We start from the raw sequence: 26,597 nt of genomic DNA on the forward strand, positions 1-26,597 counted from the left end.
ATAATTGTTTTTCGTTTTATAAAATGAGACCGTCACAAGAAGAGTTAAGAGACTTGCTGGAGACATAAATGAGTCATTTTCACATCATGTGAGCATGCCAGGATCTATAATCTCTCCTGTCAGTCATAGGACTCCTGTCTGACTCAGCATGTTGTGAGTTCAAGTCCTAATTCAGAGCCTTGATGAAATCTTAGTTGAGAATCACAGTACCCCACTAAGTGTACAGTCTTTGAGATGAGATGAAAAAATTCCAAGGGTCTGTTTGCCATCTTGGGTAGATGTAAGAAATTATTGGTGTCACTTGGTGGCCTGGCTAATGTTTGTTTCCTAAGTAATATCACTGAAAGGGATGGTCTAGTCATTAGTATATTCCTGCATGTGAGAACTTTGTGTGTGCAAGTTGGTTGCTAGGTTCCTGCCTTTCAACAGTGACTATTTTTTTTTAAAGCCTTTAATTGGCTGGAAAGCAGTTCGGGACATCCTGAGGTTGTATTAGGCACTATCTGAATGCATTTTTGTCTTTCATCTCAAATTCCTTTCTGGATCTGTGCAGCTCTCCTCCTCCTGCTCTTGGAGATCCTGTAGGAATTTTGGCTCCTCTCCTAAACTCTCCTCTTCCTGGGATGGGACAAATCCACAATAACTTTCCCTCCTTTAAAGCATTTGAACATTTTAATTCCCTGCATGTTTCCACAAACTTGTAAATAATTTGTACCCAATTTACCCAAACAGCATCCTCCTTCATAGCCAGTAGGTGTTGGGATAATTTAATGTCCACATACTAATAAATACATATTTTCCAATCTCTAGAAATATCTACCAGATTTCCATGCAGATGCAAAATGTCTAAGCGGAAGACCATTATAACTGTACTCTCGGTCATTACTGTCATTGCAATTCTTGTGGTTGCCATTTATTTTGGTAAGTTCCCTTCCTCGTTCAAAATGTTATTAAATGCTCCTCCTCGTCATGCCCTTTTATTTTCTGCAGTTTGCTATTTCAATTGCTGGTTTGTGATCCTCTGATTTTGCCCACAGCCAGGATTATTGGCTACGTGAGGCAGCACAGAGCCTGATCTAATCCAGGCCTATTGCCTCACTGACACTCGGCACATTTCCCAGTCAGTGATCAGGATTGGCATCACTGACTAGTGGGTTTTAACCAACTTTAACCAGCCCTCGACACCAGCCAGGGGATATTGAGGATAGCTGTCATGGCTGCTGTCGCCAAGTCATAGGGGTAGTGGGAGGCCATTCATCCCTTGCAGCCTGTTCCACCATTTAATTAGATAACAATTGATCTGCATCTCCATTCCTTTTCCCACCAAATAGCTTTTGAACTCTTCGGTTGACCCACCAGCTCAGAGGGTTCAGATTTCCGTTCCCCTGCGTGAGAAGATGTTTTTGGAAACTGAGCCAGGCGCTATTGTAACTTTCTTGCACGTTTGCTGCTTATGACGGTGTGACGTGCTGATGTGTTCAGTCCTGAGGGCTTAATCAAAGTGTTTAGAAAATCAGTCCCATTTGTCACTGCTGTTTGTCTGAAACATGCTAAAACAAGGGTCAGAACTTTGCCCGCAGGAAAGTTCTCCCATATCCAGGGGAAATGATTTGTTTCAGTTCCTGTGTTTTTGTGCCTGTTTGTAATCATTGGGCAGCACTGGACAAAGGGATCTTGGCTAACCTTAAACCCCCACCCCAAGTCTAGAGGTGCTGAATCTGTTTCTCGTGTTGCTCTGATCATCTCACTGACACTGAGCTCAACTCGGATACTTCCCAATCTGGGAATCCTCTGGAAAGTTTCCCATTGTTTACGTGTCCCATCGGAGCTCACTATTTAGGTTCACAGTAAGGAATCATTGCTTAGGCAAGATATGGGGATGTTATCTTTGTTGCGAGTCTGCTGTGTTAGGCAAAATGATTTGGAGATGTCTGTGTTGGACTGGGGTGTACAATGTTAAAAACTACACAACACCAGGTGATAGTCCAATAGGTTTAATTGTAAGACACTTTTGCTATATCTTCTGTGTTTACAATCTCATATTCCACAACCACCTGATGAAGGAGCAGCGCTCCGAAAGCTAGTGCTTCCAATTAAACCTATTGGACGACAACCTGATGTTGTGTGATTTTTAACTGTGTAGGCAAAGCTGCCCTGGAGCCTTGAGTTGTCTTACCAGCAGCTTCAGTACAACCAAGAGGCAGCTGACTGATGTGTGACCAGTGCCATTCTCTCCCTTTTTTTTGTAGTGAAGGTTGCCATCAATGAATATTATTACTTCTGTTCCAAAACTTTTAAGTTCATCCCTCGTGATTCCCAATGCAACGGAATCTTGGATTGTTCTGAAGGTGAAGATGAGCGTGAGTGTGTGATGAACGTCACATTCCGAGACCCTTTCCCAGGTAAACGAAGAGCCAGCTGGTGTTGTCTGTGTTTCTCAAGATTGCTGTATGTTCAATAGAGCTGTGACAACCTGTGTTCGTTCTTTTCCCTCCAGTGCGAATCTATGGATCTAAATCCATTCTGCAAGTGAGGGATTCAGAAACCCAGCAATGGAAGAGCATCTGTTATGACAACTGGCGACCCAGCCTCTCAGAAGTAACATGCAAGCAGCTGGGATACTCTAAGTAATGCAAAGCATCTTCCAGTCTGCTTCTGTCCTGATGCTTGTCAGCTCAGACGTTTTATGTCTGCCCTTTCAGCTGGATGTTAACAAAATCCCCGAGCTGTCTCTTTATTTTTATTTGGAGAAGCTTGAGGAGGGTGATGTGGTTATTTTTGATGTGGCCCAGACTTTGTCCCCCAACCAACATCACCTTAAACCGATTATCTTTTATATTTTAACAAAAAAAAAACGAAAGCACTGCGGACACTGGAAATCTGAAATGAAAATAGAAATTGCTGGCAAATCTTAGCAGGTCTGGCAGTATCTGTGGAGAGAAATCAGAGTTAACTGAGGGAGTGTCCTGAAGGAGGGTCACTAGATATGAAACGTTAACTCTGATTTCACTTCACAGATGCGGCCAGACCTTCTGAGCTTTTCCAACAACTTGTGGTTTTTTTTTGTCATTTAGCCTGTTTCTATTTATGGGGCCTTACAGTTCACCAACAACTGCAACGTTGAAATTTGAAATATGTTTGAAATAGTAGTATAAGTATAGAAATAATCGAGCATGTGAACACGAATGGACGAAAACGGAGGCATGATTTTCTTTCTCAGTCTTTCACTATCTGCATACCTTTTGCAGACTCTTTGTATCCTCCTCACAAAAATAGATGAGGCTGGAAGTTGTATCATCAGGCTTGGCTACTGACCGACTATCCCTTCATTTGCATCATTCCTATCAATGGTAAATAGCCAAGGCCCCAGCACTGATCCCTGTGTCTCTCCCTGAGTTGCAGCTCACTAACCTAAGAATGACCCATTTATCCCAACCCTATTGGTTAGCCAATCCTCAAACCATAATAATGTAACCCCTAACAACATGGACTTTCTAATTGGTTCATGTGATGTGGGCATCATTGGCTGGGCCAGTAATTATTGTTTGACAGTAATTTCCCCTTGAACTGAGTAGGGGCCATTTCAGAGGGCAGTTAAGAATCTACCACATTGCTGTCTGTCTCAAGTCACATATAGACCAGACCAAGTGGAGATAACAGATTTCTTTCCCTCAAGGATGCCAGTAAACCAGATGAATTTTTAATGACGAGTTTCATGGTGGCTGTTAGACTAGCTTCTTATTCCATATATTTTTATTGAATTCAGATTTCACTATGGCATTTAAACCCATGTCCCCAGTGTATTAGCCTGACGTTCAGTGATGTGACTACTATGCCACTGCTTCCTCATCTCATGGCGTTTTTGATGTGGCACCTTATCACATGCCTTTTGGAAATCCACATTTACGTCTTGCACTGGTTCCTGTTTTAACCACCCTGCATTGTTACATTGTCAAATAAATTTGTCAAAAATAAGTTCCCTTTCACAGACAAAAATCTGAAAGAACTGCAGATATTGGAAATAAGAAACGAAAGTAGAAATTGTTGGAAAACGCCGCAGGTCTGGCAGTATTTGCAGAGAGAAATCCAAATTAGTCCAGTGACCCTTCTTCAGAACTGGTGGGATGAGAAATGCTGACTCTGCTTTCTCTCTACAGATGCTGCCAGTCCTGATGAGCATTTTTCCAACAACTCCTGTTCCCTTTTTTAAAACAACATTGATTCAGTATTACTGTATTATGATGTTCAAAATGTCCTGCTACTCTGTATTTTATAGTAGCTTCTAACATTGAGATAGGTCAGGTTAACTTTCCTATGCGTTTCTCTCCTTTCTTGGATAATGGTGTTGCATTGGTGGTTTTCCAATTTGCTAGGACATTTTCAGAACCTAGAGTCCAGCTCTTGATTGAAAACAGAATCTAGAGAATGGTCCTTTGCCTTAACATCTGGAAGCACCTCAAAGAATGAGTTGCTTTGAAGATCAGTGATGTTAGACAGGCCAATACAGTAGGCAGGTCTTCCTCAGTATGATCTCATTTCATGAAGCGGATGGGCGTACAGTTAACAGTCTCCAATGGCACTAAAGGAGAATGGAAGGTATTTTTCAAAATGCCATGGAATTGTTAACATCCACTTGAGCAGGAAGGCTGATCTGAGCTGAAAGGTTTAAAAGTTACCTCTTTGCATTTTTTTTTTTACAAATGATCCCACTCTGGGAGATCCTCCTACCAGGATCCAGCTGATCAAAAGATCAGGGTAGAGCAGAGTTGATGATGAGTGACTGATGTTTAACGTACATTCATAGTTAGGTCATGGAGTAACTTATTGATTTACAGGACATGACACGAGAGGTTTGAAGACATTGTGCCAAAAGACATCAGTGATTGATTCATCAATGTATGGTAACAGTAGGAGGTCTTGTGCAGTGGGTAGTGTCCCTGCCTCTGAGCAAGAAGCTCTGGGTCCAAGTCCTACTCAAGGAGTTGACAACCACCAAAGGTGAGCTCCTGATGTGGCCAAACAGGTTGAGCATCAACATGTAAATCCCTCCAATACATGACAATGGCAGGAAAGATTCCTGATCACTCTCATAGTGCAGCTGGGTGACTATTGTAGATCCAATTAGTGCTAACTGGGTTTGACCCCTGTTCTAACTGGAGTGGATTGGGGACCTGCATCCTTACCTTCCCAATGATGGAGGTCATGGTGTCTAAGTCCACCTTCCTTTGTGCAGCAGTAGTAAAGGGGACACATAGGATCTTGAGCTTTAAGGATAGAGGGTGCAATCAGAAATGAAGCAGGTCAGTGGAGGTTGCACCGAATGCTGCTCTGGCTTCTCTTCAGGTACAGCCTACAATAATAGGCACCACAGACCCCCTAACCTTGGGGAAGGTGACTGCATGCTGAGAGCTAGCGTGGGCAAACTGAGTTAGGAGGAAAGGCTACAGAAACTGGGCAGCAGGACGGTAGAAATTCAGTCACCTGAACCCTCTGGAGTAGAGATGGGCAATAAATACTGGCCAAGTCAGTGACGCCTATGTCCTGTAAGTAAATTTTCAAAAAACAACGATCTGCAACACCAAGCAGTCTGTGCACTGTTGCTGAGTTTTTAAGAATTCTGATGTCAGTCACGTTGTCAGATCGCATCAAACTGGATCCTGAGTTGAGCAAATGCAGCAAGTCGTTTCTAACAGCAGTGAGGTATGGACCGTGTTGGAAGGTTTTAATGAAAGAATGTTATTACTCTGCAGTAGCCCTATGGGTAGTCCTGTGGACAAGGGACTGTGGCCCTTACACAAGATAGTCGACTTCAGCAAAGTCACCAACCCTGCCTCCATTCAAAATGTGTTAATAGAAGGGTGAGTACAATCCTCAATGAACTGATGCATAGTTGAAGAGGAAGTGTGAGTTTATCACTCCTCTGGGATTATATTCTCTGTGGTTTATAGCAGGGCTAGGTTTGGCATTTAAGCTTGTGGGTGATGTTTTTTTTTGTTGAGGTGCATTAGATTCTCCAGTGTTAGCTTCTGATTTACAAATGGAATTTGCCTTGACGTATTTCCGGGATTAAATCCAGATTAGGGAATGTAGGTGCTGGAGACATGATTGTTACTAGTGCTACAGTTATTAACTCTGGGAGCAAACCATTATCATTTCGATCTGGCATGAACCTTGCAGGCATGTACTGATGGGACTTCGAAGGAACTTGTAGAACTGTGTAAAGAGCATGGTGCTAGTTTTCCCTTTGACCTGAGAGAGATTGGTTTCCCTGTGTAGAACCCGTCTGGTTCTCATTCCTTTAGAAGTGGAGAGAAATTGATCATGTTTGTAACAAGGGAAAGCCACTTGGCTGGTTTATGTAAACAAAAAGAAAAACCTCTTCTTCAGAAGTTTGGTTACACTCCAACTGTTCTTTTCCATTTGGAGAGAGGGTGAAAATGTTCACTCACCCATGGTTGACACTGAGAATGAAATGGCAAAATAGTCAGATCCCCAGTCTTGGAGTGAGACACTCCCAGGTAAATTAATGCACACTCCACTACGGCAAAAGCTGCATCTACATTGTCCAACCAGAATGTCCAGTCTCATATTGCCAAAGCTCTGGTTGAACATATTCCTGCAGGTTTCCCCATAGTATGTATTATTTTATTTTCAATTATCTTGGCATCACACTTCTGCCATCAGTTACCCCATGTATGTGTGTTGTCAGTGCAATGCCTTCCTATACTAACTAGAATATTCTTCACCAGTCTTCTGACAGGACAACACTTGACTGTTAGCCCAACTGATCTTTTATCTGATATCTTTATAATAAAAAAAACAAAAATATTTCAGAGAATCATAGGGTACCTACAATGCAGAAAGAAGCCATTTGGCCCATCAAGCCTGTACTCTCCCTCAGAGCATCCCACACCAAACCCCGTAACCCCAAATGGGGTTTTTAACTGTGGCTCACCCACATCTCTGGACATTATGGGGCAATTTAGCATGGCCAGTCCACCTAACCTGCACATCTGGGTGCAGATGTGGGGAGGTACCCGGAAGAAACCCATCCAGACACAGGGGAAACATGTGGAATTTGCACAATCGCCCAAGGGGTGGAATCGAACCCAGATCCCTTGCACTGTGAGGCAGTCCCAATGTCTTTAAATATCCTGTTGACTTTGCTGAATTTGCTTGTAGCAGTGTTCAGAAGTTTCATTAGTGTTCCTTGGGCAGCCCCAGTTGATTGGAAATCCCAGGAGAAAGTGAGGACTGCAGATGCTGGAGATCAAAGTGGAGACTGTGGTGCGGGAAAAGCACAGCAGGTCAGGCAGCATCCGAGGAGCAGGAGAAGCTTTTCCAACACTACACTTTTGACACTGATTGGAAATCCCAGCTTGTTCCCTGGTCCCTGAAGCATTGCTGCACTACAGTAGTGCGATTGCTCTCTCCCCTGGTGTCCTGTGACTTGCTTCATCTGAATGTGGTCGTTGAGTTGTTTTTGAATACGTTGTAATGTTGGATCATGGAGGAACAACCCATGTGAAGTTTAGAATGATGCCAGATTAATTTGTGAGAAACGTCAAGAGAGGTAGAAAATTTCACATCAAAACTTTAAAATAGCACAGCAAAGACTGAGAGCATTCTTGAGCAATCCTTGAGCAGCTGTTTTGAATCTTAGCCTTCTTCTATCAGTTTCTGGTCTTCAAGTATCTGTCCAATTCCCTCTTGGAAAGTTCTTATAGAAACAACTCCCCCTACCTTGTGCTTCTAAGAAAGATGTTGTTAAACTTGAAAGGGTTCAGAAAAGATTTACAAGGGTGTTGCCAGGGTTGGAGGGTTTGAGTTATAGGGAGAGGCTGAATAGGCTGGGGCTGTTTTCTCTGGAGTGTCGGAGGCTGAGGGGTCACCTTAGAGGTTTATAAAATCATGAGGGGCATGATTCATTGTTGAATAATCAAGATCTGTTTCCCAGGGTAGGGGAGCTCAAAACTAGAGGACATAGGTTTAAGGTGAGAGGGGAAAGATTTGAAAGGGACTGGAGGGGCAATTTTTTCACGCAGAGGATCATTGGTGTTTGGAATGCGCTGTCAGAGGAAATGGTGGAGGCTGGTACAATTGCAACATTTTAAAAGGCATCAGGGTAGCTAAATGAATAGGAAGGGTTTAGAGGGGAGGTTATTTTCACTGGTGAGTGAAACTTGAACTAGGGGGCAAAGATTCAAAATAGATTCGATTCCCTACAGCATGGAAACAGGCCCTTCGGCCCAACAAGTCCATATCAACCCTCTGAAGAGTAACCCACCCAGACCCATTCCCCTTCTTCACTCCTGACTGGGAAATTTAGCGTGACCAATTCACTTAACCTGCACATCTTTGGATAGTGGGAGGAAACCGGAGCACCCGGAGGAAACCCACGCTGACACTGGGAGAACGTGCAAACTCCACACAGACAGTTACCTGAGGCAGGAATCGACCTAGGTCCCTGGTGCTGTGAGGCAGCAGTGCTAACCACTGGGCCACCAAGTTGGGGCTGGGCTGATTGCCTAGTGGTATTGTCACTGGCCTTTTAGTCCAGTGACTCTGGTAATGTTCTGAGGACCCAGGTTCAAATCTGGCTCAAGCATCCAAAATGGGAGAGTGGTAGGTTGATTGGTTTTAAGAAAAAATAAGGGGGAGCAGATTTAGGACTGAGTTGAGGAGGAACCTCTTCACCGGAGGGTTGTGAATCTGTGGAATTCCCTGCCCAGTGAAAGAATTGAGGCTATCTTTGTTTTAAGACAAATGTTGAACAATGAAGGAATTAAGGGTTATGGTGAGTGGGCGGGTAAGTTGAGCTGAGTCCATGAAAATATCAGCCATGATTTTATTGAATGGTGGAGCAGGCTGGATGGGCTAGATGACCTACTCCTCCTGTTTCTTATGTTCCTATGTTTTTATAGAGGGGTATGGGCCAAATTCTGGCACGTAGGACTCGATCAGTTTTGAATACCTGGTTGCCTTGGATGCATTGGACCAAAGAGTATGCTCCCATGCTGTATGACTCTGTCAAACCTGGCTGTATTGGATTACAAAGTGTTTTTTTTTTCCTCATTGCCTCTGGTTCTGTGTAAATAACTTTAAGTTTCTGCCCGCTGGTGATTGAGTTTCAGATGGGAGAAACAGCTTTTCTTACTTGATCAAAGCCCTTCATGATTTTAAATTTCAGTCAGGGCTAATATCAAACAGAAAGCCAGGGATTGTGTCGTTGCTGGGGTGAGGTCACATGTCCAAGGAATGATCCAGATATCAAATACCTTATAATCTAAAATCAGGAATGAAGCTCTGAGCTTTCCTGATGAACTTTCATTACAATTATTGCATTTAATTATATCTCCCTGGTAGCCAGACAACATCTTGTCACTAGGGGACAAAAGTAAAATCAAATCTAAAAGCTTAACTGAGAAGTATTCCAACAATTTTAATCATTGTTTTCTTTCGCTTTCTGTTCAGGTCTTGTTCTTCTGGGAACATTGTGTCTTTGGTCTGTGCACGTAAGTTCATGGATTCCTTTTTAAAGAGTTTTAGTTTGTTTGTCAAACTGTTAGCAAAATTTTTCAAATTGAATTCTTCACATTGTGTTTTCAGTGAAGTTAAAGACAGGTTTGTTGCTGGGAAGTTGCGTAGGGAGATGCGAATTCTTAGCTGAAGGAAGAATAAGCAACCCCCCCCCCGCTTCCCCCTCCCCTTATAAACCCATCTACCATCCTGCAGTTGCATGGTGCAATGATACTGGTAGTTGTTGGAACACAGTGATTAACTTCTTATCAATGTGTCTGTGCCGGACCCAGGCAGGGGCTGACATCTCGGCTTTTATAAAAACTGGAAGAACTGCGGATACTGTAAATCCGAACCAAAAACAGAAATTGCTGGAAAAGGTCTGGCAGCATCTGTGGAGAGAAAGCAGAGTTAACGTGTCAGGACCGGTGACCTTTCCTCAGAATTAGTCCTGAGGAAGGGTCACTCAACCCGAAACGCTAACTCTGATTTCTCTGCGTGTGTAACTGTTTGGTTCCTGCGCTTCTATTGGGCAAACGTTTGGTCATTTTGCTTTGTCTGGTTTCAGTAGCATCCATCTTGTCTTGCATTTTCAGAAATGCTTGTTTATAAAGTTCTTTGTGTCCTCACCAAGCTATAGGAAGAGTCTCTGTGCAACTGTCTTTATTTCTTTCCTGTGTCATTTTTGTCAGTTCAGTCATGAGATACTGGCATCACTGACTGGGCCAGTCTCTGTTGTCTATCTGTAAATGCCCTCTATAAAATCATGAGCAACATAGATTAAGTGAATACCCAAAGTTTTTCCCTAGGGTAGGGGAGTTCAAGGCCATAATTTTAAGGTGAGTGGAGAAAGAGATAAAAGAGAGCTGATGGGCAACGTTTCTTTTACACAGCGGATGGTTTGTGTGTGGAATGAACTGCCAGGGGAAATAGTAAATGCAGGTACAGTAACAATTGGGAAAGCAAATCTTAGCAGGACGTATACACTTAATGGTAAGGTCCGAGGGAGTGTTGCTGAACAAAGAGACCTTGGAGTGCAGGCTCATAGCTCCTTGAAAGTGGAGTCGCAGGTAGATAGGATAGTGAAGAAGGCGTTTGGTATGCTTTCCTTTATTGGTCAGGATATTGAGTACAGGAGTTGGGAGGTCATGTTGTGGCTGTACAGGACATTGGTCAGGCCACTGTTGGAATACTGTGACACTTCTGGTCTCCTTCCTATCGAAAAGATATCGTGAAACTTGAAAGGTTTCAGAAAAGATTTACAAGGATGTTGCCAGGGTTGGAGGATTTGAGCTCTCGGGAGAGGCTGAACAGGCTGGGGCTGTTTTCCCTGGAGCGTCGGAGGCTGAGGAATGACCTTGTAGAGGTTCATAAAATCATGAGGGACACGGATAGAGTAAATAGATAAAGTCTTTTCCCTGGGTTTGGGGTGTCCAGAACTAGAGGGCATAGGTTTAGGGTGAGAAGGGAAAGATATAAAAGAGACCTAAGGGGCAACTTTTTCATGCAGAGGGTGGTACGTGTGTGGAATGAGCTGCCAGAGGAAGTGTTGTCGGTTGGTACAGTTATAACATTTAAGAGACATTTGGATGGGTATATGAACAGGAAGGGTTTGGAGGGATATGGGCCGGGTGCTGGCAGGTGGGACTAGATTGGGTTGGGATATCTGGTCAGCATGGACGGGTTGGACCGAAGGGTCTGTTTCCGTGCTGCTCTATAACTCTGACTCTACAAGTACATGAATAGGAATGATTTAGAGGGATATGGGCCAAATGCAAGCAAATGGGACTAGTTTAGTTTGGCAAACCTCGTCGGCATGGATGCGTTGGACTGAAGGGTCTCCTTCCCTGTTATATGACTCTCTAAGGCTGTGGTGAACTGCTGCAGCCTGTGCTGTTAATGCTACTCCCAGCAATGCAGGTAGGAAGAGAGCACACACATTTTGACCCAATTCTTATTAAGGGACAGCAAAGCCGTTCCAAGTGTGAGGGTATTGTGTGCACTGGCGGAACCTGGAGGTGGTGGTGGTTTTGCCCTGTGCCTTGTCCTTCAAGGGGTAGAAATTACAGGCCTGGAAGATGGCGTAAAGAGGCATAGTGCTCTGCTGTCGTGCATCCATGCAGATGGTACACACTGCCTGTGATGCAGGGAGGACATGTTGAAGCCAGTGGGGCCATTCAAGTGGAGCTGCTTTGTCCTGGATGGTGTTGTTCATCCACGGTGTTAGAGTTGCCCCCTTCCAGGCAAGTGTGGGATATCCCCTCACACTCCTGACTTGTGCCTTATCAATGATGGGCAGACTTTGGGGGGTCAGGAGATGAGTTCATGCAGAACTCCCAGCCTCTGACCTGCTCTGCTGGCTGTTCCAAATAGGGGAATGGTGTCTGTTCAAATCTAGATAAGTCACGATGTACAATCCACTTACATAAAATAAACCAATTAACTTAAGTCAATTAGATGTATTTTTGTTTTGTCTGTTTATTATTAATCAATGATTCCTTTTTTGAAATGATTTTATGAATGGAGTTGTTTAGTTTAAGGTGTAGTGATTGCAGATTGCAGAATTCATTTGCAAAAAAGGGCATCTGGGTCAAAGGGGGTTTTCCTGCTCCTGCAGCTTCTGGTGTTCCAAGGAATATTTTGAATTTGGATTTTCCTGAGACTGTGTGTTCTGTTTGAAACCTATTGGGTATTTTTTTTTTGTGCTGCGTTATTTCAGGATGCGAGCGGAGTGCCACTGACCGGATAGTTGGGGGTACGGATGCTAGCATTGACGAATGGCCCTGGCAGGTCAGCCTTCAGTACAAGAAACAGCATCTGTGTGGTGGTAGCATCATAAACCACCGGTGGATCCTGACTGCTGCTCACTGTTTCCCAGAGTAAGTTTGTAAGTAACTATCACCCTGCAACACCACCCGCTCCCCACAAATATCATCAAACACTCCATCACCCGCCAATTGATCTTTCAACACCATCCCTCATCAAACACTCCCAGGACAGGACAGCACGGGGTTAGATATAGAGTAAAGCTCCCTCTCCAGTGTTCCCCATCAAACACAGTCAGGATAGGGACAGCATGGGGTTAGATACAGAATAAAGCTCCCTTTACACTGTCCCTCATCAAACACTCCCAGGACAGTACAGCACGGGGTTAGATATAGAGTAAAGCTCTCTCACCAGTGTCCCCATCATACACTCCCATGACAGGGACAGCATGGGATTAGATACAGAATAAAGCTCCCTCTACACTCTCTCCTATCATACATTCCCAGGACAGGGACAGTGTGGGGTTGGATGCAGAGTAAAGCTCTCATACTGGTTTTTTTTTCCCCCAAACTGCAAGCAAAGCCTCTCCTGCACCTTTTCTAAACAGAAAGTAAGGGTCCTCCACATCATCCATCCACGTTGAAAGCTCCCAGGGCATAGACAGCGCAGGATTAGACATCGAGTAACGGTCCCACTGCACTGCTTTTCTTTATGGAATGATTTTCTGAATGGCGTTGTTTATTTCAGGGAGTATAACCAGATTGCAAACTGGAGAGTGTTTGCTGGCAGTGATGTTCTCTACTCTGGGGGAAGCACCTTCTCCATTATGAAAGTTGTCATCAACGCCAAGTACAATTCAGTGACCAGCAACTACGATATAGCCCTCATTAAAGTTAGGTCACCGCTACCGTTCACAGGTGAGGCTCGAGCTGAGTACAAAACCGAGCGCATGGCTGTGTTATCAGATTGTTAAAGATCTAACACCACTCTGTCCCTTTCTCAGGTGAGATCTTCAAACAGCTTTGTTAGGGCAGCTTGCTTTTTACTGAGCTGGTTGTGCATTTTTCCTGAGAGACTGGCACTAACCCTCACCACTGTGACACTTGCCCCTTGCAGGGAGACTGAGACCCCACCAGGTTGCCCCTCACTGGAGCACAATTACACGGCAGTGGCACTTTGGTTATTTCAGGCTCTACTGGAAAGATATTCAACTGTGGGAACATCACAGTCCAGCTGAATCCTGGTCTCAGTCTGTGGGCATGAGCAGGGTTTCCAGGTAATCACTTCCTGTGCACACTTGTGGCTATGGCAGTGATCACTGAGGGGTGGATCCAGTTGTAGGATGACCAACTGGCTGAGATCAACCAAGGCTACCATGAGGGTCCTTGGCCTGTTTGTAGTGACCCGGTCAGTAAATCCCAAAACTAAATGGGAACAGGATATTCCCATTCTCTCACTCGTGCTCTCCTTCCTCCTCCCCCCACCCCCCTCTCTCTACACCCGTCCTTGCCAATGTAATGTTGTTGTCACTTGGCTTAGATGTTAGTTATATCAGACTGGGGAACAATTAGATAACGATTCTGTTTGAGTGATTACCCAGAAATCTGGACCAATGCTCTGGAGAGAAGGTGTTAGTCTCAGTAAAAGCCCATCTGGTTCACTAATGCCCTGGGGAGATGCCAATCTGCCATCTTTACCTGGTGTGGCCTGCGTGTGACTCCATGTTCTCCACTAACCTCCCTCTGAAACGGTTGAACAAGCCAATTGGAGGGAGGTGGGGGTGGTTACCCACCACCAGTTCAGAGGCAGTTAGTGATAGATATACAATGTTGAATATGTCAGTGGCTCTTGCCTTTCTCACACTGAATTTACAAAGCTGGTTTCTCTAACCCAGAAAAAAGCTGCTCCCTTTGGAGAGGAGAAAATATTCCAGGATCCCCAATTGTTGTTGATGTTAGGAATGCTGTTTCTTTCTATTGAATCATTTTTTCTCTCTCTCTCTCTTGTTCCCGGTCTAGATTACATTCGTCCTGTTTGTTTACCTAACCACGCTTCTCCAGTTCCAAAGAAAATTTTGGCATGGGTCACTGGCTGGGGCTACACTAAAGAATTTGGTAATTATCACTATGGATATGAAATGAGATCATTGTTTTGAAGATAGTAGGAAAGAGAGGAGTTTCCCCATGCGCTGCACCAGGGGCATAGAGTTTCATGTCTTTGTGGAAAGTCTTTAATTGTGGGGCAAAGTCAGGGGTAGGATTTAAGTTCCCATTGTTACTGCTACATCCTAGAAATCTGTTGGTCTCATTGACAGATTTTGGGGTTCCAATTTAAGATTTATCCAACACTGAGGAAGTCAGGAAGAACAGTATTCTCTACATATACATACACACACACACACACACACACACACACACACACACACACACACACACAAAATGGTGCAATTGCCAGATGTGTTTGTGCCTACCCTGGGAGGCTTCATCCTGTGATCCCTGTCACATGTCCCAAGAGATTCCACAATAGTGCTATCTGAAGCACACAAGAGATTAAGGAGGTTGGTCAAGGATTTGGGTTTTAAGGAGGAGTGGGGAGAGAGGTGCAGGAGCTTACAGAAGAAATTCAGCCCCTTGGGTTGCAACAGTTGTGGGAATGAGTGTCAGCGGTGGGATGAGGAAATCTTGGATGTGCAAGAGGCCGAATTGGAAAAATGCAGAGCTTTTGAGTTATTTTGACAACTCTTCAACAACTAGCCCCTGCAAACGTGGGTGTGATGATGGCCAGGCCATTTTACAAAAGGGATATTGACTGGGACAAATAGTGATGGGGAGTTGGAGCAGACACACTTTGCTGTTGGATCTGAGCAGGCAGACAGTTAACATTTTATCTGATAAGGCAGAATTCTCACCGTACTGTGTCCAACTTCTCCGCCCAGGTATCGCTCTGATATAATTTTGTTTTCTATTGTATTGAATAGGTCAAGTGTCAACTGTGCTTAAACAGGCCAATGTATCGGTGATTGGACGGGAGATTTGTAACAGTTTGCAGTATTACGGTGGGCAGATCACTGAGCAAATGCTGTGCGCAGGCTACCAGGCTGGTAAAGTGGATGCTTGCCAGGTATGAAGACCAATGTGATGGCAGATCCCTGACAGGGGCAGCAGGTTATAGAGCAATCTGAGTGACAGTGAGGGGTCACACTGTAAGAATAAGGAACAGAAATTGCCACTCAGTCCCTTGAGCCTGCTCTGCCAGTCAAGAGAATTACGGTTAATCTAACATTCCTCACATCCATTATAAAGTTTGCAGCACATGTACAGGCTGTTGGGTTGAGCTGACTATCTTTGCAAGCCTGTGCTCCAGCTTACTTCTGTCAGACTTGTATCTCCGATGTAATAGTTATTCTTTGTTTTTTGGATCCCTTCAAATTCCCTGGTAACTAGCAGAATCTTATTTAAATCCCTTTTTCTATTGTCTTAAAATCCCGTCTATGGTCCCTGTTCTGCTCTTACTGCCCAGGGAGTAAGTGGTCTCTTTGTTTCCCTTACCAAAGGGACCACCTCACTTTGCTGAAATTTGTCTGTTTTGCATTGGACATCCCACAATGTTGAACACCATTCAGAACAACCAAATACTGAGTTAGTCTGTGTTCACGTGCAGCAGATCCCAGACAATATTCCAGACAATATACCAGGCTTGGGCTGATAATTAGCAGTTGCCATTCCCACCACATGAAAGTGCTGCCTTGTGAACACAGTGGCTACAAGAGCGAGTCAGAGGCTAGGAATTCTGCAGCGAGTAACTCACCTGCTGACTCCCCTAAACCCATCCATAATCTACCAGGCACAAGTGAGGAGTGTGATGGAATACTCCTCACTTGCTTAGATGGGCGCAGCCCCAACAACACTCCAGAAACTTGACACCATCCAGAACAAAGCAGCCCACTTGATTGGTTCCCCAACCCCCAGGTTCAGCAATGACTCCCTCCACAGCCAATACTTGATCGTAACAGCAGCATGTACCATCTGTAAATGCATGGCAGCAATTCCTGTTTCCTTCAATAGAATCTTCTAAACCCATGGCTGCTTCCATCTAAAAGGACAAGGGCAGCAGATACATGGGAACACCACCCCCTGCAAGTTCCCTCTGAGCCACTCACCATCCTGACTTGATGCTGCCTGAACTGCTGTGCTCTTCCAGCACCACTAATCCAGAATTGGATATATATATATATCTGTTCCTGGGTTAAACTCCCTCCGTCCTGAGGGGATCTATGTCATGTGCCGTGGTTCAGGAAGACCGCTCTCTGCAGCCTACTCTAATAGGGATGGAGGCAATAATTACTGGCATAGTCTGTGATGCCCACATCCCATGAATGAACTTTAAACGCTGTTACAACAGGGTTCAGTAGCTGATTAATTTTAAGTGAATTATTGTGGAATTTGGGTGAGTCAATGGTGTTCATGAATTATGTGGCCAATTCAGGGACAGGTTCCGGGGTCAGGGTGGCCTCTGACTGGTCTCTCCTGTTCCTGCCTGTGAACAGCTGTAGATGATGCTGACCCCTTTATTTATTACGTCAGATGAATTCTGTTGAATGTACCTTCTGGTTTCCTTTCAGGGGGACAGTGGGGGTCCGTTAGTTCTTCGTGTGAAAAGTTGGCGGCTAATTGGGATTGTGAGCTGGGGTAGTGGCTGTGCCCGCCCAAACCGTCCTGGAGTTTACAGCAACGTGGGCGCAATGCTGGATTGGATCTACCAAGTCCTAAACGTAAGTGCAGGAGGGGCATTGATCCCAACTCCCTGTCATCAGACCCAGAGCGCACGTGGTCCACACCATCACAACCATTCTTCTGCATTCTTTGTACATCATGGTTCAATATAAAATTAACCAGAAGTCCACTCCATTTGTTATTTAGAGAACCACATTTTCATTGGTTTCCTGGGACTTCAGCAGCTGGCGAGTTGTTGGACCCTTCAGTCATACCCTCTGCTTATCCCTAGTGATGGAAATGGCATTATTACCTCGAGGCTAAGGAGAAGCAACTACAGTTCCTGCTCCTGATCATTACCTGCACTCCAGTTAGCAGCCAACCCTCCACTTTCACCACACCATTTTTTCCCAGTTCGATCATGTGTCCCCCACCTCCTCTGTATCCCCAAGTCTTGCTCTTTTGTCTGTGCAACCTCATTCTCCCTTTCTGTTCCCCTCTTTGTCTCTTCTCCACCCACCCTCTTCCTTCCCTCTCATCCCCCACCCCTCATCCTCTCCTCTCTCCATCCCACCTTTTTAATCGTTCCCTCTCTCTCTGCTCCCACCCCCTTTGCAGTGTCAATCCTCTCTCTGCCTCTACATTGGGCTGACACTCTTACACAGTGTTGTCCTGCCACCTAGTGGCTGCACCAATTATGGAACAAGTGCCAGCAATTCAGAGGAAAATATTAAGTTGAAATCAGTTGAATAAAATTCGGAGCGGGTTAGCAAATTAATCTTGCTGTAATATGGGGAGAGACAGGCAGGACTGACTAGTGTCTGAAAGTCTTTATGATAGTATGGGATCTTTAAATGTAAAGACTTCCCTTGTGTTTAGAAACAGAAGTTAAGATTGGAGCAGCAGTGTTTTGCTGAACAGTCGACCAGTCACAAAAAGTCCAACAATTGCTGTCCTAGTAACAAACAAACGTTTGCTTAGAGCAAATAAAAATTGGATACCTCACTCAGTACTTGACTCATGGTCCCATTTGTTAGCTCCGTGACCATCTCCCTGCTGCCCCCCTCACTGCCTGTCTGCCTCTCTGTGCCCCACTCCCTGACTGTTCACAATTCCCTGTGCATGAGGGAATGGATAGTGAGTGGCAGGTGGGCAGTAAGGGGGTAGGAGCTGGAAAATCAGGAAGATGGCGAGCGGGGTGACCAGGGAATCATGTTTCCAGGATTTGAATGGAGTTGACTGGGTGCTGCACCTGATAAACTATCCTCACAGCACTTCATGTTAAGAATGGTCCTGCTCTTTGCAGGTTAATACCTGTGCCATCTCGGACACTGAACTCTGTATGGGTTGGTGGGTGCACAGCTTACCCATTGACGTGACAGAGCGAGTAAAGTGAGTGTTGGTCCTCCAGAGAGTGAGCTTGGAAAGTTAATACAGCAAACTTTGATTTAACCAGCACCTCATGAACCAGCACTCTTGATAGACTGGCAAAAATTATATTTCCGAAATACTGGAAGTTTACTTTATTATCACAAACTCCACGATGTCTGAGTAGTCAGTTGTGCGTACGAGTGAATAGATTCTCTTCTGTTAAGTTTTATTTAAGGTGAAGTTGCATTATTACTTAATTGATATATGCTTTGAGAAAAAATAAGTATATTAGTGGTGTGTGTATCTCCTGCATTACATTTCTATTACTTAGTGTGTCTTTTTGCATTGATTATGTGGACCTCTTGATTATCTGAAATATTTAATCAATCAGCACACTCCTGGTCCCATAGCTGCTGGTTAAGAAAATGTTTGCTATAGTTAATTTTGTTCTTAATTCACCCGTGGGACTTGGGCATCACTAACTGGGCTAGCATGTGGTGCCCATCCCCGGTTCCCCTTCAGAAAGTGCCTCCTTGAATCTGCTGCTGCTCATTAGAAAATAGCAGGTGAACTGGACAAATATTTTGCTTCTATCTTCGCTATCAAGGATATAAAAAAAGTTTCAGTATTAGCTGTAAGTCGGGAGGTGTAAGGGAAAGGAGAACTCAGTACTGCTTCCATCCTTTTTTGGATTAGTAGCGCTGGAAGAGCACAGCTGTTCAGGCAGCATCCGAGGAGCAGCAAAATCGACATTTCGGGCAAAAGCCCTTCATCTTCCAACCTGACTGTAATATCACTAGACAAACTGGGGGAGCTGTGAGTTGACAAGCCTTTTGGATTCTGATAGACTTCATCCTAGGGTCTTAAGAGGTTGGTAATGAGGAAGTGGTTGGTGTTGGTGATTATTTTTGAACATTCCCTCAATTTCAGAATGAGAAGTGACAAATATAACTTTCCCATACAAGGAGTAAGGGAGGTGAAAAACAGCAACTCCCGGTGGCCAATCTGACAACTGGAAAATGGTATCCCTTGAGATTATAACTACACACTGTTAGAAAGACTTGAGGCAATTGGGAAGGTTCAACATGGCTTTGTGAACTCAACATTGTTTTGTTTAACCATCTTATTGGTATGTTTTTGGAGGAGTGGCATGTGCTATGGACAATGGGGGCCTGTAGATGTGGAATAGCATTCCTAAAGTGTGGAAGCAGGCCATTCAGCCCATCGAGTCTACGCCAACCCTCAGAAAAGCATCCCACCCAGTCCCACCCCTCTGCTGTATCATCCTGCATTTCTCATGGGTAATCCACCCAGCCTGCACGTTCCTGGACACTACAGCAACTTAGCATGCCCAAGCCACCTGACCTGTATGTCTTTGGACTGGGAAAAAAAACCCAGAGTATCTGGAGGAAACCCATGCAGACATGGGGACAATGTGCAAATTCCACACACAAAATTGCCTGAGGAGGGACTCTAATCCTGGTGCCTAGCATTGAGGCAGCAGTGCTAACCACTGAACCACCAGGCTGCCCTGTGCTGTATTTGGATTTTCAGAAAGCATTTGTGAAAGTGCCCCGTGAAACATTTACTGTGGGGAAATAAAAGCTCATGGTATGGAGTAGTAGATTTACTTCTGGCTGGCAAAATTACAGTAATGGGTCATTTTCTGATTGGCAAGCTATGACAAGTGGAGTTCCATAGGGAATTGTGCTGGGACATCTACATTTTACAATTTACGTCAATGGCTTAGATGCGGGGAGTGAAGGCGTGGTAGCTAAATTCAGAGACCACTCCAAGACGGGTAGGAAAGTATGTTGTGAAGAAGACATGAGGAGTTTGCAGATATGGATAGTTTGTTGAGTGGGCAAAACTCTGACAGACTGAGTGTAACATGGGAAATTGTGAAGTTGTTTGCTTTAGCAGGATGAATGAAGAAGCTGAGTATTACTTAAATTGAGAAGAATGGAACTCTGAGGTGCCAAAATATTTAGTTTGCAACCAGGCATGTAATCAAGTAGGTTAATGGGTGGCTGTCCTTTGTGAGGGATTGAACATAAAAGTAAAAACATTCTACTTCAGTTATTACAGGGCACTGGAGAGGCCACATCTCGAATGCTGTGTACAATTTTTGTCCCTTTATTTAGAAAGGGATGAAAATGCATTGAAGGCTTTACTAGACCAATACTTGGAATTGTCCGAGGAGGAAAGATTGGACAGACTGAACTTGTTTGCACTGAAGTTTAGAAGACTGAGGGGGTGCCTGGATTGAAGTGTATAAGATCCTGAAAGATCTTGTTGAGATGGACATCAAAAGGATCATTGCTGTTGTGGCCCAGCTGAGAATGAGGGGGCAATGTTTTAAAATTTAGATGCTTCTCTTTTATGACAGTGATAGGGAGATAGCTTTCTTCGAAGGGTGGGTGCACCTTCTTGTCTCAGATGGTTGGCTAATTTTAATATTTTTAAGGTGATGTTAAATAGATGTTTAAGGTTATTGGGTGCACATGGGAATGTGAAATTTGAAATCCGAGACATCAGCCATGGCCTTATTGACTGAGTAAGCTAGAGGGACGCAATGGTTTACTTCCAGACCTGTTCATGTGTAAATACAAGCAAATATAAAGGACTTCTAGTGTGTCCCTTTTGGTCTTTTTTTAAGGGACCCAGTCTGTTCAAATATTCCTGAGACTGATTCCTGAAGAAGGGCTTATGCCCGAAACGTCGATTCTCCTGTTCCCTGGATGCTGCCTGACCTACTGCGCTTTTCCAGCAACACATTTTCAGCTCCATGGAAGTGAACCCCACTGTTTGGTCTGAATATCTCAAATGATCGTGTTAAAAGTAGCGAAGGAAATTCATGTTTGTACACATTGCATTTTTGTTTTTGTTTGTTTTATAGATGCAGGAATGAGGACAAGAGGTGTGGGGACAGAAGACCACCTTGTACCTGGTCCTGGTTTCCTGGATTTGTGGGAGACTGTTACTCTATGCACTTTATTGAAGATTTTTAAGGGACGCAATGATTTGACTTTTTATTACTCCTCTGTCTTGCCTTTCTTGTTCAATCCAAAACGCAAGAATGCAAAAACTCTCAAACACCAACTGCCTCAGTGATCTTTGTAAGGGAACTCAGACACTAGATTCAGGCAAATGACAGAAATTTGTAATAGCTTTTTATTGTTTTTTAATTATGTGAACCATGTCTATTTGTAAACCATCCCACAATGCACTGCTCTGTGATCTCAATATTGAAAAGTATAAAAATACAGTGGAAGGGATTAAGTTATCTTCCAGGGAGCAATTCACGGTGTTGGTTATTCTAAATACCTCTGGTAGGTCAAACCTCCACATTTCTGAATGCCTTACCACCAAAAAATAATCCTTTTAATCTTTTGATTGAAAATGATCACCTGGGCAACCAGACGTTTTACAAATTCTTTCTGATTCACAAATTGAATTTGAAGTATTCAGTAAGGCAGCCAGATGTTTGCACAGCAGATTCCAGGTTGACCTACCAACATTCTGCAAAGGCATGTTTGAGCAGAATGTATTTGGTGAAAGCCAGTGCCTTGTTTTTAATAAAGCCTTGTTATTTGGCATTGTAACTTTTTAATGTTTATGAAACACACATTTTTATACTTGTTTAAAGCTTCAGAAACATTGATGATAAGGGGTTTGGTGGGGGTGTGGAGAAAGCTACTTGCTACCTGAGCCTGGGCTTTTTGGGAGATTGTTACCCCACCCCCTTGAATTTGAGAGCAGATCCTAACTTTTAAATGTATTACCAGAATAAAAAGGACTATTTTGTGTGATTGATGGAGACAATGCTAGTGTTCAGAAATAGCACCTAACCACCTTGTTGGCATCAAATAAGAGCCGCCCCAGATTGGAGACTTTAGAGTAAATCTTACTTCCTGTCAAACAGACTACGGAGGTGTGAAACTGGTTGAACATGAGGGTGGGTGGGGTGGGGGGTCGCCCCCCCCCCTTAATGGCTCAGTATGTGAAATGTACCACTGGATCTGATACCAGTCTTCAATAGGCAGGTCCGGCCATGGATTCTACACAGTCAAATGGCATAGCCAAGTCTTTGGTGAAAAGGAATGAGTTTATATTTGGTGGTGGATGGCTAAAACAAATCATCCAGCAACCCTACCTCTCACTTTGCAGTGAGTGTTGTTTTTGAATGCATCCTCTGGTAAGTCCAGGACTGGGCTATGATCCATTTCCCCACAACCCCTCCAGTCCTTTGTGTCTCCTCATCAATGCCCTGAAGATTGTCACCGTCTAAAAGCTATCCATGACAGAGAGAAAATCATGTGGGGGCTGAGGGAGTTGCCATAGGGTTCATATAAATCCATTCTCCAATGAGAGTGTTGGCCCCTTTCTCATTGAATCTTCGGCATCCCCTTCCCAGTCAGTGTATTTAATGTGTACAACAAGCATGCTTATTCAACCTGTTAACCAGAGGTGATGTCTTCCATCGGGGAGGCAACTCGATCAGTTCCCATCTGTAATTTGGGTTTGTACATCTCCATGGCACTGATCCTGGTGCTAACCTCTTTCGAACACTAAGGTGAATGCTGTCACAATGTGCTGCTTTTGCTCACTCACTCGGTCCAACATTGCCCTCAGGTGATTGAAGCTTTGACCGTGAATGTTTGCGCCAAATTGCATGTGAATTATTTTGTTTGTTTTTTTTGATATCTTTGTACCTGGATATTCAGATTTGTTTTTAAATAAAAATTGACCATTTTTTCATATCCACCTGTGTGACTTGTCTGAGCTGTATAAAAGGAGATGTTCAGCTTGCACAGTAAACCCACATCTGTGTACAGAGGGGGCGAGGGATAGTTCAGTCAGACCAACCCCCCTTCCCCTACCCCTAGCAAGGAAAATGTCAGCACCTTCCTTCAGCTCCACATGGAGGGAAAAAGTGAGCTGCTTTCGACTGCAGTTCTGTGTTGGAAATTTTGTAATGCAATACGTTAATGTTCCAATGAAAACAAAGTGTGGGAAACTCTCAGTGGGTCTGGCAGCATCTGTGGACAGAGCAACAGAGTTAATGTTTCAGGTCTATCAGTCGTTGCGCAGTAACAGTCTCACCTCCTTGAGATCAGACACTTTCCTAAACAACTTGTTCAGAGATGTTATGACACACTTCTGGAGCAGTGGGACTTCAATCCGGCTCAGAGGTAGAGACACTAACGCTCTGTCACCAGAGCCTTCGTGCTGCAGTGAAACTTGAACCTATGGGCCCAATCTATTAGTCTCTGAGTTACTAGCAGAGTGTGGGCGACATTACCAATATACCACACCATCACTTCAGGAAGGTTGTGGATTCAAGATGTCAAAGGTGTGGTTGCTCAAAGAAGAGCATTAGACAGGGCTTTCTTTGTCCCTCCCGGTTCTTAGAATCCCTACAGTGCGGAAGCAGGCCATTCGGCCCATCAAGTCCACAATGCCTCATCCAAACAGCAAGCCACCCAGACCCTGTCCCCATGAATCTGCATTTTCCCCAAACCTGCATGTTGTCAGATTATGGCAGGTAACCTACGCAGACATGGGAGAATGTGCAAACTCCACCCAGATGGTCACCTGAGGTTGGAATTGAACCTGGGTTCCTGGCACTGAGGCACAGCAGTGCTAACCACTGAGCTGCCATGCTGCCCTAATTGAATGTAAAACAATCTCATAGCACTATTTTCAACAAGAAGTGTTCTTCCCCTTCCACCACAGTGTCCAGAGGTTTAATCACATGGTGGTGTTCTGACTGGTTTTTGCATCACAGCAGGCAAGGGTTCCACTCATTTTGGAAGTGTGGTGATTCACTGATGTCTGCCGTGTTTGGTCTACGTTACATGTGACTCCAAGCTCACAGCAACATTGTTGACTCCCCCCTGAAAAGGCCCAATGAGTCGCTTGGCTGAATCACAAACGTAGAAATGCTTGGATTTTCTTTGACAAAATCAAAGCAATAATGAATTAGTTTCCCCATCCTTTTAATAGGGATACAAGAAGAAATGTGGGCAGCCTGTGGTCATCGCCAACTCTGAGAAAAGAACGAGACAGGGGCATATACAACAGGGTTAGATTGAAATGTTTTTATTTTGATTTGTGAGAGATCTTCTTTTCCATATAAAATAAATCTATTACCAGCATACAAAAATTAAATAGAATCTAGTATGTCAATCCTTTACACATTGGCAACCCATGCATAGTTTATATTTGGCATCTAAATTAAAATTAAAGGCAATGCAAATTTCATGATCAGAGAGTTTGAGAGACACAGATTCTGCCCCGTTACCTTCTGGTCCAAAGTGTGCGTCCTACAGTCACCAGAGTGAAGGGAACACAACCATCCCATGTGATGGTGTGATCAAGTTGGGTCATTCCTCAACCAGTAAAGACAGCCATTTCCACTCAGGCACAGTGACCCTCTGTTGTTTTCAGCTTCACTTAATGTCTTTAAAGATTAATGTTATTTTGAATTTTCTTCCTCAAGAAAGCCACGAATAATGTAAAATTATGATTAACTTCCCTTGATAAATGGTGAGGTATATCCTTTGTCACCATTTTATCTTTCGACTTGCCCATCCAAGGTATGGGTGGTAGTCCATTCTGATTGGAGGTCATGTCTTGATTCACAGTTCCAAAAGATTTGAGTTGGGGGAAGAGGGGGCACTCATTCCTAAAACTCGACTGCAGGAAAGCCAAGTGTTTTCTCCCGACCTATGTGGGAAGGTCATTAAATAATGGGGTGGCGAAGCTTTAAAACACAAAGGATGGCATGGTGGCTCAGCAGTTAGCACTGCTGGCTCACAGCGCCAGCATCCCAGGTTCAATTCCAGCCTCAGGCAACTGTCTATGTGAAGTTTGCACATTCTCCCTGCATTTGTGTGGGTGTGCTCTGGTTTCCTCCCACAATCCAAAGATGTGCAGGTCAGGTGAATTGGCCATGTTAAATTACCCATAGTGTTAGGGAAATGGGTCTGGGTGGGTTACTCTTTGGAGGGTTGGTGTGGACTGGTTGGACCAAAAGACCTGTTTCCACCCTGTAGGGAATCTAGTCAAAGCCAAGGTGCACACTGCATTTGGTAGATAGCACTCTTCCATTTTGTACAAGTCTCCAATGTTTACTGACTAGAATCTAGTAAAATACCATAATTCCACTCTCCACCTACTCTATTTAATAGGTGGAATTCTACAAATACTTAGAATGGTGTTTTCTTTCAAAAATCAATTGTTTTTTTTTTAAATCACCTTTTGTTGTGCTCCCCCTGCAATGTGTAACTCTGTAGTGGCCTCTGGAGATTGTGAAACTAGGCAATCCAGAGTTGAAGAATTCTGTCAGTTACAGTCTAGCATAGGACAAGCTCTGCAACACTCCTGCCATGTGCTAGCAACCCGGGCCAATGGGTACGGACAATCCAGCTCCTTCATGGAACCTCAGGTTGACTTGACTGGAGCAGTTGGGGTCTCCAGTGAGCCATTACCTTTGGTTGACTGGTGCATACAGGGGTGTACTAGGACACTCTTGGGGTTAAGAAACCTCCAGAAGGTAACTGGTCACAGGGTCTGTGGATATTGCATAAACTCTTGCTGTCTCTTTCATAATGCCCAATTTCTTGAGCACATTGTGATTTGACATCTGACATGCATTACATTTTAACAAGTATAGTGAGGTAACTGGCATCACAGTATCACTCAATCTAGTGACATCAGTGCAAATTCTAATAACAAGTCGGTTACATTGTGGGTGTCCATTCAGCAGAATCAAGAAGCATCTTAAACCCCATGCAATCAGCAGGGTGAGAAATATTTTCCCCGGAGTTTGGGCATCAGTTTGTTCACCACCCACCACCTCCACATGGGTTAGCTTTGTTACTGATTAGAATCTATGGTGACTTGAAAGTCATTTTCTCCTTGGATATGAAGTTGATGCAGCATTCTCAAGTTCGAGTCTCATCAACCACAGGCTCAGCCAAAATAATTGTAGCTGGCATCATTGTAGGTCCTTGCAATTTTTCATGCCAACTTATTTTAGTGATTCGTTCCATGCAATGAGGCTGTATGACCAATGTATTTCTTTATGTGGCATTGAGAGACCAAGGCCACCTCTTATCATCGCAATGTTGTGCCACAACTTCTCGAATTGAGCTAAATTTCAACTCCCAACATTTGGAACAGGTTCAGACTTGGATCCCACAAATAGAAGGACCAAGTCTA

At 44.1% G+C, this 26,597-nt stretch overlaps 1 protein-coding gene across 6 annotated transcripts in view; it reads left to right on the forward strand.

Annotated features, from left to right (window-relative positions):
* The window catches only part of LOC122540598 (transmembrane protease serine 4-like), a 58,235-nt gene extending 34,968 nt beyond the window's left edge, over window positions 1–23,267 (forward strand). For 3 of the 6 annotated variants that reach the window (XM_043676515.1, XM_043676516.1, XM_043676514.1), the window contains exons 3-13: window positions 811–921; window positions 2,250–2,402; window positions 2,498–2,627; window positions 5,751–5,858; window positions 9,475–9,515; window positions 12,239–12,398; window positions 13,033–13,202; window positions 14,304–14,399; window positions 15,263–15,405; window positions 16,907–17,056; window positions 21,268–23,266. In XM_043676515.1, the coding sequence (XP_043532450.1) occupies window positions 811–921; window positions 2,250–2,402; window positions 2,498–2,627; window positions 5,751–5,858; window positions 9,475–9,515; window positions 12,239–12,398; window positions 13,033–13,202; window positions 14,304–14,399; window positions 15,263–15,405; window positions 16,907–17,056; window positions 21,268–21,279 (1,274 nt within the window). In that variant the 3' untranslated portion in view covers window positions 21,280–23,266. Of the gene's footprint in view, window positions 1–810; window positions 922–2,249; window positions 2,403–2,497; window positions 2,628–5,750; window positions 5,859–9,474; window positions 9,516–12,238; window positions 12,399–13,032; window positions 13,203–14,303; window positions 14,400–15,262; window positions 15,406–16,906; window positions 17,057–21,267 lie in introns of all 6 variants that reach the window. The other 3 variants (XM_043676519.1, XM_043676518.1, XM_043676513.1) reach the window with 2 other exon arrangements.
* Window positions 23,268–26,597: the final 3,330 nt, after the last annotated feature.

Source organism: Chiloscyllium plagiosum, chromosome 35, assembly GCF_004010195.1.
Source record: "Chiloscyllium plagiosum isolate BGI_BamShark_2017 chromosome 35, ASM401019v2, whole genome shotgun sequence".
NCBI classification, from domain to species: Eukaryota; Metazoa; Chordata; class Chondrichthyes; order Orectolobiformes; family Hemiscylliidae; genus Chiloscyllium; species Chiloscyllium plagiosum.